Below are 12,236 nucleotides of genomic sequence, written 5' to 3'. Positions count from 1 at the left end.
TATTTAACATTTGGTTTAGTGTATAACCATTTCAATACTGGACTCTTTCACCCCCTACCTGCCCAGGCCAATTTTCAGCCTTCTGTACTATCACATTTTGAATGACAAGACTGTACTCAAGTAAAATTTTTATAATTTTTTTGGAGACAAATAAAGCTTTCTTTAGGAGGTATTTAAATCACCAATGAGTTTTTTTTTTTTTTGCTAAACAAAAAAGGCAGAAAATTAAAGAAAATAAACATACACGTTTTTCTTATTTTTCACCATAAAATTTTGCATATAGGCAATTTTTCTTCATAACCTTAAGCCAAAATTTATACTGCCACACTTCTTTGGTAAAAAAACAAAAAAACCCCCAAATGAATGCATATTCTTGAGCCGGTGTGAAAGTTATAGAGTCCACTCTCTATGCAACATTTGCATATGAAAATATTTTTTATGAGTCCTGATGTACTCCCTGCCTTATCTTATTTCCGGATGCCCTAAAATGACAGGACAGTACATATACCCCCCAAATGAACCATTTTTCGGAAGAAGACAGTCTGAGGTATTTAGTAAGAGGCATGGTAATTTTTTTGAAGTTGTAATTTCTTGCCACAGCTTTTTGAAAAATCAAGAAAACCTATATATTTTTTTTTTTTTTTTTTTTTAGAGCAGTGCAGTGTTACTATAGAAATGCTACATTTGCCCTGAAGACTATTTCTGGTTTGGCTGAGTTGGAATTCTATATGTTCATTCAAAGAGCTAGTCATATTGGCCTCTGTTCCATGTACTCCAATGTAGGAGCCAGACCATCTGTTACTGGGGTCTCCTTCTATTGTCGGTTTATTAGGGTGTTGTGTTTCTACTTATGATAATGTGTAATGTAATGTAGTTTGTGACCTTGGGGCCGGGCAGTCTGACCTGGAGTGGGATCTCTGATTAATCACAACATTGTCTGGGTAGGCACTGAGTCACTTAGGTGGCTAGTTGTTTAGTTATGTTAATTATATTCCTGTTTACAGTATACGATAATGTGATCAGGCTCATCTGATCTGGTATACTATAAATTCTGTGTGAGTTTTAAATAAAGTCCCAGTTCCAGAGCCCTACAGTGTCAGCTAGATTATTGGGAGCTATGCAATATTCAGCTATAATATCTGGTTCTTGGGTCCAGACTGGAGGAAGCTAAATATCTTGATGGAGGCACCAAAGCTGGACAGTATCGTCACATTTGGTGGCAAGCGGTGGGATGTTTCCTCTCGCCTAGGCACACCCAAACACAACCACCGGGACCCTCTTCACCTACAGGGGGTGGAACAGCCAGTTTTGTCCAAGTAGGCAGCTCCAGATGCCTGCAAAAAGCTACCCTATTATGCCATCTTCCACATGTTCCAAAATGGGGAAGAAGAGATGGATGTTTACCTGTAAATGTTTGAGCAGCAATGTGGGCTCCAAGGTGTCAAATAAGCAGATTGGGTCACGTTCCTGGTTAGCTGGCTCACAGGAAGACCTGCGAAGGTGAAAAAGAACGTCCCCAATGAGATCAGCCAGGACTACGACCGGGTGAAAAACCGTTAGCCCGCTTCGGCATCACGCCAGAGGCTCACCGTTTGAGGTTTCACAATCTCCGCCAAAAGGAGGGAGAGCCATAAACCGAATGGGATCATCAAATGACACCAGCAGCGGAGAGTTGGATGACCAGGTGCAAAGCAGTTACCATGGCAGATGCACTTCAGCTAATCCTCTTGGAACAATTCTACGATCATAGCCCACTTGCAGTTAGGAGACTGGGTACTGAATTGGCGGCCTCTCATAGAAGAGGAATCGGCCATCCTAGCCCAACAATACGTTGACTCAAGGTGGACTGTACAACCAGATGCTAAGGCCCCTGCTTGGCCTGTCTCCAACATTCCGCAGAGCACTGCCCCCCCACACCAGCCATCGATCCCCTGCTCCGCTCAGTTACCCTATTCACAAGGGAAGGGGAACTGCCGCTGCTAAGACATGGTTTTGTCCGCAGAATTATTCCCAGGATGTGTGGAACCACAGACCCCTTGCACCTGCCCGGGCTGCTGCACACTCTCTGGAAAGAGATGTTGGGACTTACCCAAGCAATGAGAATATTGAAATTCTACATTAGGAAGACCATCAACAAGCAGTGTGGATTAATGGTCGGGCTGCCCAGGGACTGCAGGACACAGGAGCTACTATTACCTTTATGAAGCCCCAGATAATTACCCTGGCAGAGCAGACTGGATGGTCTTTGGCTGTGCGGTTGAAAATGTTATGCGGATCCTCACTGCCAGAGTTCACCTTGAGTGGGGTTCAAAGGCCAAAGAAGTGGAAGTTGGGATAATGCAGAACTTACCTGCAGAGGTTTTGTTAGGCAAGAGTTTGGGGATGTTTAAATTCAGCCTTACAATTTCCCCATCCAGTATTAGCCAGAAAAGCAGAATGGGAACGCTGATGGACTTTCCCGGCAAAAGGAACTATAAGATGCTCCCGGACAGCCCCAAGCAGACCAGTGGTGGATCTAGCTGGGTCTGACGGACTATGGGATGGGGTGGGGGGCACTGTCACAAACACTGGCTGCAGGGACCTTTTCTGCCCGCATTCATCCTGTTATTACTATATTTATCTTTGTTATATTTGTGAGGAACTGTTTTCTTGTATTTGCCCTGAAGACTATTTCTGGTTTCGTTGATTCGAAATTATACATGTTCATTGAAAGAGATGGTCACATTGGCCTCTGTTTCATGTACTCCAATGTAGGAGCCAATCTGTTACTGGGGTCCTCTGCTATTGTCTGTTTATTAAGGTGTTAATCACAACATTGTCTGGATGGGCACTGAATCACTTAGGTGGCTAGTTGTTTAATTAGCTATGTTAATTATATTCCTGTTTACGGTATACGATAATGTGATCAGGTTTACCTAAGCTGGTATACTATAAATCCTGTGTGAGTTTTCAATAAAGTCCCAGTCTCTAAGCTAGTGTTGGCTAGATTCTTGGGAGCTATGCAATAATCAGCTATATCTTGTTCTTGGGTCCAGACTGGAGGAAGCTATAAATCTTGACAGAGGCACCAAAGCTGTGTGCTGGATGGTTCCGTCACATATGCTTTAACTATTAACAAATAGAAAAAGGTATATTATATATATATATATATATATATATATATATATATATATATATATATATATATATATTGTAACCTTTTTTTTTTTCGTTCAGTTGCTTCCTGGTTTGTCCTAGGCCAAAATATTTCATAAATAATTTTTTTTTCATCTGGCGGAAATAAGATAAGGCAGTAAGTACATCTGAGGGGCTCTCTCAGCTTAGTCTTACAGAAGGAACGAGTGCTGCACCTTAAGGAAAAAACTGCAGAGGGATTTGGTCAGGGTAAACAAGAAAAGCGCAGATGAAGCAAAAACTTGACTGTTGATGGAGCAAGAAAGTATCAAAGCCAAACTGGGATGAAGCTGTAATTGACGCTACCTGAAATAGGAGTGCCATTTACAATGGTAGACCATCCTAGATAAAAGGTCTACTGCCTCTATAGCCCCAAAGCATAATGTAAAAAACTGTGTCAAAACTCATTCCTTTAAAACTGGGACTTTACCAGTTATGCTATTAAAGACAAAGAATAATGGAAGTGAAAGAGTGGTCGTTGTAAATGTGGATCAAGACAGTCCAGAAAAGGCCAAGGGAAGTCTGCAAAACTCACAGGAACCCTAAAGCCTTCTAGAACCACTATGATCCTATTTTGTCCATATCAAGTATCTACAAGCAGCAGCATTTGTGATGGAAAACATCTGGGAATAAAGCCCCGTACACACGCAACGATTATCGACCGACCGATCGTCCGTCTTTTGTCCAGAGTTGTGTTTTGTTGGTTGGAATGTGCCTAGACTGCACACAAATTTTCTCGCCCAACAAAATTCTACTTCAGAAGTGATGTCATGTGTTGGTTTGCTTTCTTTGTGTTCTTTCTTCACTGAGCATGCCCAGACTTGCTCATCAGATTTTTCCCTGTCGAAATCTGTACTGACTGCACGAAAATCGGCCGTTATGTTGACGGCCAACAAAAATTTTATAGCCTGCACACCAGATTTTTTTTTGGCCGAAAAGTCGGAGTTGGTTGTCGGAAGCATCATACTAACAAACCGAAAATCGGCAGATCGGTCGGACGAAAATTCCTTGCCAATTTTCGACGCGTGTGTACGGGGCTTAAGTCCATTAGATCAAAAGGCTTAAAGTGTCTGAAAAAAATTAGCCAGGAGGCCTAATGCAGTACTAGCAGAGGTATTCCATCCTTAAATAATACAGCCAGCGAGAATAACTGCTACAGCTAACCCTGGAGGGTCACTTCGCACAGTTTTTATTGCTACTGGGGAACCGCTGGCAACAAGAGTGATTACACCCCTAAGTGATAATGTCCAAATTGGCCCTCAGATGCTCAAAAGGGTTTAGGTCTGGAGACATTCTTGGTCAATCCATCGCCTTTACCCTCAGCTTCTTTAGCAAGGCAGTGGTCATCTTGGAGGTGTGTTTGGGGTCGTTATGCGGCCCTTTTTTTTTTTACATGAAAAGATATAATAAAATATTTACAAAAATGTGAGGGGTGTACTCACTTTTGTGAGATACTAATATATATATATCTATATATAAAATTTATACAGTATCTCACAAAAGTGAGTACACCTCTCACATTTCTGTAAATATTTTATTATATCTTTTCATGTGACAACACCGAAGAAATTACACTTTGCTACAATGTAAAGAAGTGTACAGCTTGTATAACAGTGCAAATTTGCTGTCCTCTCAAAATAACTCAACACACAGCCATTAATGTCTAAACCGCTGGCAACAAAAGTGAGTACACCCCTAAGTGAAATGTCCAAATTGGGCCCAAAGTGTCAATATTTTGTGTGGCCACCATTATTTTCCATCACTGTCCTAGCCCTCTTGGGCATGGAGTTCACCAGAGCTTCACAGGCTGCCACTGGAGTCCTCTTCCACACCTCCTTGACGACATCACGGAGCTAGTGGATGTTAGAGACCTTGCACTCCTCCACCTTCCGTTTGAGGGTGCCCCACAGATGCTCAATAGGGCTTAGGTCTGGAGACATCCTTGGCCAGTCCATCACCTTTACCCTCAGCTTCTTTAGTAAGACAGTGGTCGTCTTGGAGGTGTGTTTGTGGTCGTTATGTTGGAATCCTGCCCTGTCGTTATGTTGGAATCCTGCCCTGCGGCCCAGTCTCCGAAGGGAGGGGATCATGCTCTGCTTCAGTATGTCAGAGTACATGTTGGCATTTATGGCTCCCTCAATGAACTGTAGCTCCCCAGTGCACTCATGCAGTCCCAGGCCATGACACTCCCACCACCATGCTTGACTGTAGGCAAGACACACTTGTCTTTGTACTCCTCACCTGGCTGCCACGCCACACGCTTGACACCATCTGAAACTAATATGTTTATCTTGGTCTCATCAGACCACAGGACATAGTTCCATTAATCCATGTCCTTAGTCTGCTTGTCTTCAGCAAACCGTTTGCGGGCTTTCTTGTGCATCATCTTAAGAAGAGGCTTCCTTCTGCAACGACAGCCATGCAGACCAATTTGATGCAGTGTGTGGCATATGGTCTGAGCAATGACAGGCTGACCCCCCCACCCCTTCAACCTCTGCAGCAATTGCTGGCGGGACTCATGCGTCTATTTCCCAAAGACAACCTCTGGATATGACGCTGTGCACGTGCACTCAACTTCTTTGGTCGACTATGACGAAGCCAGTTCTGAGTGGAACATGTCCTGTTAAACCACTGTATATTCTTGACCACCGTGCTACAGCTCAGTTTCAGGGTCTTGGCAATCTTCTTATAGTCTAGGCCATCTTTATGTAGAGCAACAATTCTTTTTTTCAGATCCTCCGAGAGTTCTTTGCCATGAGGTGCCATGTTGAACTTCCAGTTACCAGTTTGAGAAAGTGAGAACGATGACGACAAATATAACACACCTACTCCCCATTCACACCTAAGACCTTGTAACACTAAAGTAACATGACACCGGGGAGGAAAAATGGCTAATTGGGCCCAATTTAGACATTTTCACTTAGGGGTGTACTCACTTTTCTTGCCAGTGGTTAAGACATTAATGGCTGTGTGTTGAGTTATTTTGAGGCGACAGCACATTTACACTGTTATACAAGCTGTACACTCACTACTTTACATTGTAGCAAAGTCTAATTTCTGTAGTGTTGTGACATGAAAAAATATAATAAAATATTTACAAAAGTTTCAGGGGTGTACTCACTTTTGCGAGATACTGTATATATACATATATATATATATATATACACACACACACACACACACACACACACACATACATACATACATACTGTTCCTTTAAAGCTTGTTAAATAGCACAGTGCTTGTGCCGTGTAATTTGTCCTTATTCCTGTTCCTGTGTCCCCATCTCTGCTGACCACGATAATCATGGCTCCTGATCTATGATACAGTGGTTAGCTTACATGCCTCCGTCATCGTATTCTCTCCTCTATAGCACATTATAGGAGGAGCAACTTTCTACTTACTGCACCACAGTTTTTTGTTTTATCAATTATTATGATGTGCTCAAATATTCCACATGAAAGCTACTCATATTTTAAATCTGCTTTTCACCCTTTCAGAAAATACATTTTACAAAATAAAAACTGTTAATCAGCTGCAGGATTACAGCAAAAACATTCCTACTATTCCCCAAATAACACCAACAGTATACGGACTCAACATTTCCTAAATATTAATAATCAGGAACTGGTGTATAATTATTTTTTTTATCTTTGTATGCATTACCTGCAGTCAGCATGACAGAAGGATTGCAGTTGTTGGTGCAGCTAATCACAGCAGCAATAAGGACACAGCCATGTGACAACAAGTATTCGGAGTTTCCATAGGTGACTGGGACCACTACTTTCTGCTTTTCTGGTGGAATTTGGAATGCTTTGAAGCCCACCTAGAAAAAGAAGAAACTGTGCTGCCACCTTCAGAGATTCTCAATAAGGAAATGCAAATAAAGTTGTTCCAATGCAAACCTGCCAACATACAAAACCTATCTAACCATATTTTATCCACGGTCCAGCTTGCAGGCCATCAATTAACATGAATGCTACTAAACATTTAACACTTTTTAAATACCAATTTCTCTAAACAATATATTTATGCAGCTTTTTATATATGCATTGTGAAAAAAACAAGATATACAGTTAAGCCTGCATGTAATGTCAAATTCTCTATGGAACATGGTGAGTGTACCCAGAATAATGCTGATTTGCAAACAGACTCCACTTCCTGAATCACTGGCTCTGGCACACTGCCTTCCACATCACTACAGGACCCCAGCACTGTGGAGGGTGGAGAGACTGACCAACAATATGAACAGGAGGGGGGCTGCTACGTGGTTGAGTAAGAATTTGTCAGTTTTAATTAGGACAGTAGGATAAGCAGGGTTTTTTTCAGCCAGAAAGAGGTGGAACTCCATTCCGCCTCACCTCCAGCGCTGGCCCTGTGATATTCGCTTACTACTGTTACGTCAAAACACAGAAGCATTTAGAAGTGACAGTGCTCCTGTCTGGGCAACTGTACTGAAACCTACCCGGGAGCAGCTGCTGTAATGTACAGAGGGGGTGCAAATGGCATCGCTAAGAATCCAGGTGCTACCCCGCTGCGACTTTCAAAACCCGCAGCATCTCTCACTGCCGCCTGTCACACTAGAGCTGGGGAAGCTTGTGCTAGGCTCCTCCTCAGCTCTGATGTGTCTTACGACAGATCACATGGAGGAGCCTGGGAGGAAGAACATCTCCTGCCCTGCATCAAGCCAAAATATACGTGAGATTTGTTGAAAGGGGAGAAATAAAAGCATTTATGGTGGCATTTGTACTGAAAGGGGGATGGGGGGGCTGTGCTGGGAGGGGAAGATGATTTGTACTGGGAGAGATGAGGGACTCATAAGCTAGAAGGGGGAAGACCATTCTATCAAAGATGGGGATTTGGAGGTGGAACCTGCACTCTCCTGAAATCTGCACGCTGTTATAGCACCCTCCTGGTATTTGATGGCACTTTAAGACCTTCCCACACCCATTTGCTGTGGCGCACCCGTTAAAAGTCTGCAGCAGCCTTTTATTTATTTCAGGTATTTACATTGACAATTTTATAGGAAAACAGAGACCTGTCCCACAATATCCTACCTCCAAAGATAGTAAGTCGGGTACACAAGCTTCCTGTGTACATGGTATTGGCCAGAAAAATCAGGAATTTCTTTGCCAAGTGTCCATCCTACTAAGAGCTTATACCCCTAAATGGATCCTCCAATGAAAAAGAGAAAAAAACATACTAATAACCAAATTATGGTCTCACGCACCTTTTCACACAGGCATGCTTCAAAATCTTTTTTCATATCCGCTACAGCTACCCGGTCTTGAGGTCTCTTGGGGCCACTCACATATGGCACAATGGAATTCAAGTTAATTTCTATGATCTTGAGAAAAAACAAAAAAAAGTTAGGAACTAAAAAAAAAAAAAAAAAAAAAAAAAAAAAAAAAAAGGTCTGCATCTGAAACATTCCGAGAGCAGAAACAATTGGAGCATAACCATCACACAAAATATAAATATTCCATATTAGCGACAGCCGTTATTATTGCATTTGTACATGTATAACTTTCTAATAAAGATCTCCGTAAAATTCTACCCCGCTTAACTGTGTAAGAAATGCCATTCCACTGCATGTTACAATTTAAGACACAGGGGAGAAAAAGTGGAACATCCTTAAAGTATTATGTTTCTTACAACCACAGTGAGCATGCTCTTTAAGACTCCATTCACACTTGTGCAACTTAAAAATTGTGCAAATTCCATTGCGACTTTACCCTGCGAATTGGTTAAGATTTTGGCTTTTGGATGTCATCGTATTGTTTGTGCTCTACAAAGTCGTTAGACATGTGCAGAATGGAAAAATGTGGTTTCATTTGTTTTCTTTTTATTTCTAACTAATCCCAAATTTCAGAATGAAGGAGATAATGCTGGCAATGAAGAATTCATGAAGAAAAATGGCGTGGGTCCCCCCCAAAATCCATACCTGACCCTTGTATGCAGCTTGGCAGGCCAGGAAGGGGGAGGGGGGATGGAACTGATGGACAAGCGAGCGCCCCGCACCCCCTCACCCCCAAACCATACCAGGCCACATGCCCTCAACATGGGGGGGGTGCTTTGGAGCAGGGGGGCAGTGGTTGTGGGGGTCTGCAGGCGGGGAGGCTTATCACAACACAACTTTTTGACAATTCAGTTATTAAAAAAGTCCCCCTGTGCAGATCTATCAACAATCACGCCACCCGCCGCCAACACCGATCCAAAAAAACAAACCTTTGGCCCCATCATCCAGCTCTGCCGTGTGATAGCACTTAATAAACTAAGGGGTGGGGCACCCATCCAGGGTTGTGAGGAAGAGGCCCTTGCCCCCATCAACATGGGGACAAGGTGCTTTGGCAATTCCCCATGTTAAGCGCATGTGGCTTGCTCGCCCCCCTCCCCACACACACTTTTCCTGACCTGTCGCGCTGCATGCTTAGAAAAGGGTCTGGTATGGATTTTGGGGGGGACCCCACAACATTTTTTTTTTTTACATTTTGGCATGACGTTCCCCTTAAAATCCATACCAGACCGAAAAGTTGCATGACAAGTCGCACAACACAAAAGTGTGAATAGACCCCGGGATGTAAAATCAGTGTTCACATAAAAATGGATTTTTGTAAAAATCTTACCGTAAAATCCTTTTCTCTTAGCTCATCGACAGACGTAGTCCTCGGTGATACACCACCTTCGGGTTATGTTACCTCCGCAGGAGCAGGACTAGACAGGAAATTAAAAAGCTCTGGCCACACCCTAGGGGCAGTCCCAGAGGGTATATCCTCTCTCTCTCTGCCTCAGCAAATCAGTTATGTGAAAAAGCAGTGCTTAGAGAATTTAACCCAACCCAACTCCAAAACAGAGGGGCGGGGACTACGTCTGTCGATGAGCTAAGAGAAAAGGATTTTACGGTAAGATTTTACAAAAATCCATTTTTCTCTAGCGCTCATCGACAGACGTAGTCCTCGGTGATACACCACCTTCGGGACGTCCCAGAGCAGTATCACAACTGAGGGGTGGGAAAATGGAAATCAATCCCAATCTAGAAGGCCCAACCGGTGCCAACTAGAAGTTTACAATGCTCATCCTTAATGATGAGACTCAACCAAAAAAGAGAAAAAATTTTTTTTTTTTTTTTTTTTCAAACAGAAAAAACCCTCGAGGTAGACCACCGGTCTCCTCAAATTGCGGCCTGCAAAACCTTGCGGCCAAATGAGGCATCCGCCGATGCCGTCACATCAATTTTATAGAATTTTGTAAAGGTATGTACCGACGACCAGGTGGCCGCCTTACATACCTGGACCACTGACGCCTGATGGCGAAAGGCCCAGGAAGTACTGAGCGCTCGAGTGGAGTGCGCCCTAACAGGGAACGGAGGACTCTGACCCTTAATAGAATAAGCCTGTACCACCGTTTGTCTAATCCATTTGGCAATGGTCGCGGCAGATGCAGGCAAACCCTCTCTGGGGCCATCCGTGATCACAAAAAGTGAATCCGTCTTACGGAATGATTCCGTAGCTTTCAGGTATACCCTGATTGCCCGAACCACATCTAAGGAATGCAACGCATGTTCCCGATGATGCTTGGGCTGAGGACACAAGGAAGGTAGTACAATATCTTCATTCAGATGAAAATCTGAAACCACCTTGGGAAGAAAAGATGGCTTAGGATGAAGTACTACCTAATCCCTATGAATCACTAGGTATGGTGACTGGCATGATAATGCAGCCAGTTCTGACACCCTGCGAGCAGAAGTAATAGCCACCAAGAAGGCCACCTTCTGGGATAGAGTAAGCAAGGGAATCTCCCTGATGTTTTCAAAGGGAGGTTTCTGTAGAACCGACAAAACCAAATTAAGATCCCAGGGCGGTAAGGGCGCGCGGACTGGAGGAGCCAGGTGCCGCACCCCCTGGATGAAATTCCGCACCAAGGATTTGGTAGCTAAAGGCTTCTGAAAGAAGATTGCTAATGCTGAAACTTGACCCTTGATGGTGCTCAAGGCTAGCTTCTGCTCAACCCCTTGTTGCAAAAAGGCCAATATTCGAGTCACCGAATAGGTACGTGGAGGAAATCCTAAAGATTCGCACCACGCAATATAAGTCTTCCATGTGTGATAATAGACTTTGCTGGAAGTCGCTTTCCTTGCTTTAATAAGGGTAGGAATGACTGAAGTAGACAAACCTCTGTCCTTCAGTACTTGGGTCTCAATGGCCAGGCCATTAAAACCAGCGACTGTAAAGCACGAAGGTAAATTGGTCCTTGAGACCACAGACACTCCCTGAGACGAAGTTCCCACGGAACGTCTGCGACTAACATGCCCACACATTTATCAGATACCTGATTGCTATCAGGAAGGGTGATCTTTTCTGGTTGAACCTCAGGGACCGAAGTCACCCGACTAGAGGCTACTTGACCTATCTGGTCAACCAGATCCGATTCCTGTGAGGTATCGGGACTAATCTTAGGAAAAGGTAAAGGAAAAGATCTTTTCAGGGAACGGTAACTACCGCTTCCTGTGGTACTTAAATGTTGGAAGGGAAGAATCGCACCGGTAGTAGTGGTTGATGCTCGATCTAATGTCCTGAATACCGGTGAAAACGTCCCCCCACCCTGAAACCGGGTGGGGGCGCACCTTCAGGCTGTGTACTCCTTTGCTTCGGGTTTGGCTGGGTTGGTCCCCTTCTTGAACCCTCCTGGAGGAGTCTTGCCTTTCCCGCTAGTACCAGCCGGGCGCCCTTTATGGGCGGTAAAGAAAGGTCCTCGCTTGTTGCGAGGTCCCTTAGCTTTAGCAGCCTGTGGCAAAAAAGTGCTCTTGCCCCCAGTGGCATCCTTAATGATTTCATCTAGGTTGGCTCCAAATAGACGATTCCCCTGAAAGGGGAGATTGGTCAAGGTCTTTTTGGAACCTAGGTCAGCTGACCAGCATTTTAACCACAGCACACGTCTGAGGATCACTGCTAACTTAGATGCATGCCCTAATAGGGGAGTAGTGTCCAAGGCTGCGTCACAGATAAACCGTAGCCCTTGTATGATCTGTTCCATCAAATCAGATGTCTCCTGGGGAATATCTT

At 43.8% G+C, this 12,236-nt stretch overlaps 1 protein-coding gene across 1 annotated transcript in view; it reads right to left on the bottom strand.

The window, feature by feature from the left end:
* The window catches only part of IREB2 (iron responsive element binding protein 2), a 64,170-nt gene that overhangs the window by 16,213 nt on the left and 35,721 nt on the right, over nucleotides 1–12,236 (bottom strand). Inside the window, exons 12-13 of the mRNA XM_082255899.1 lie at nucleotides 8,405–8,521; nucleotides 6,841–7,000 (exon numbers count right to left, since the gene is read on the bottom strand). Of these exons, the coding sequence (XP_082112025.1) occupies nucleotides 6,841–7,000; nucleotides 8,405–8,521 (277 nt within the window). The remainder of the gene's footprint in view (nucleotides 1–6,840; nucleotides 7,001–8,404; nucleotides 8,522–12,236) is intronic.

Source organism: Pelophylax lessonae, assembly GCF_965119305.1.
Source record: "Pelophylax lessonae genome assembly, chromosome: 4".
Taxonomy (NCBI): domain Eukaryota; kingdom Metazoa; phylum Chordata; class Amphibia; order Anura; family Ranidae; genus Pelophylax; species Pelophylax lessonae.
Note: the sequence above shows the minus strand (reverse complement) of the source record. Positions and strands in the feature narration are given on the sequence as shown.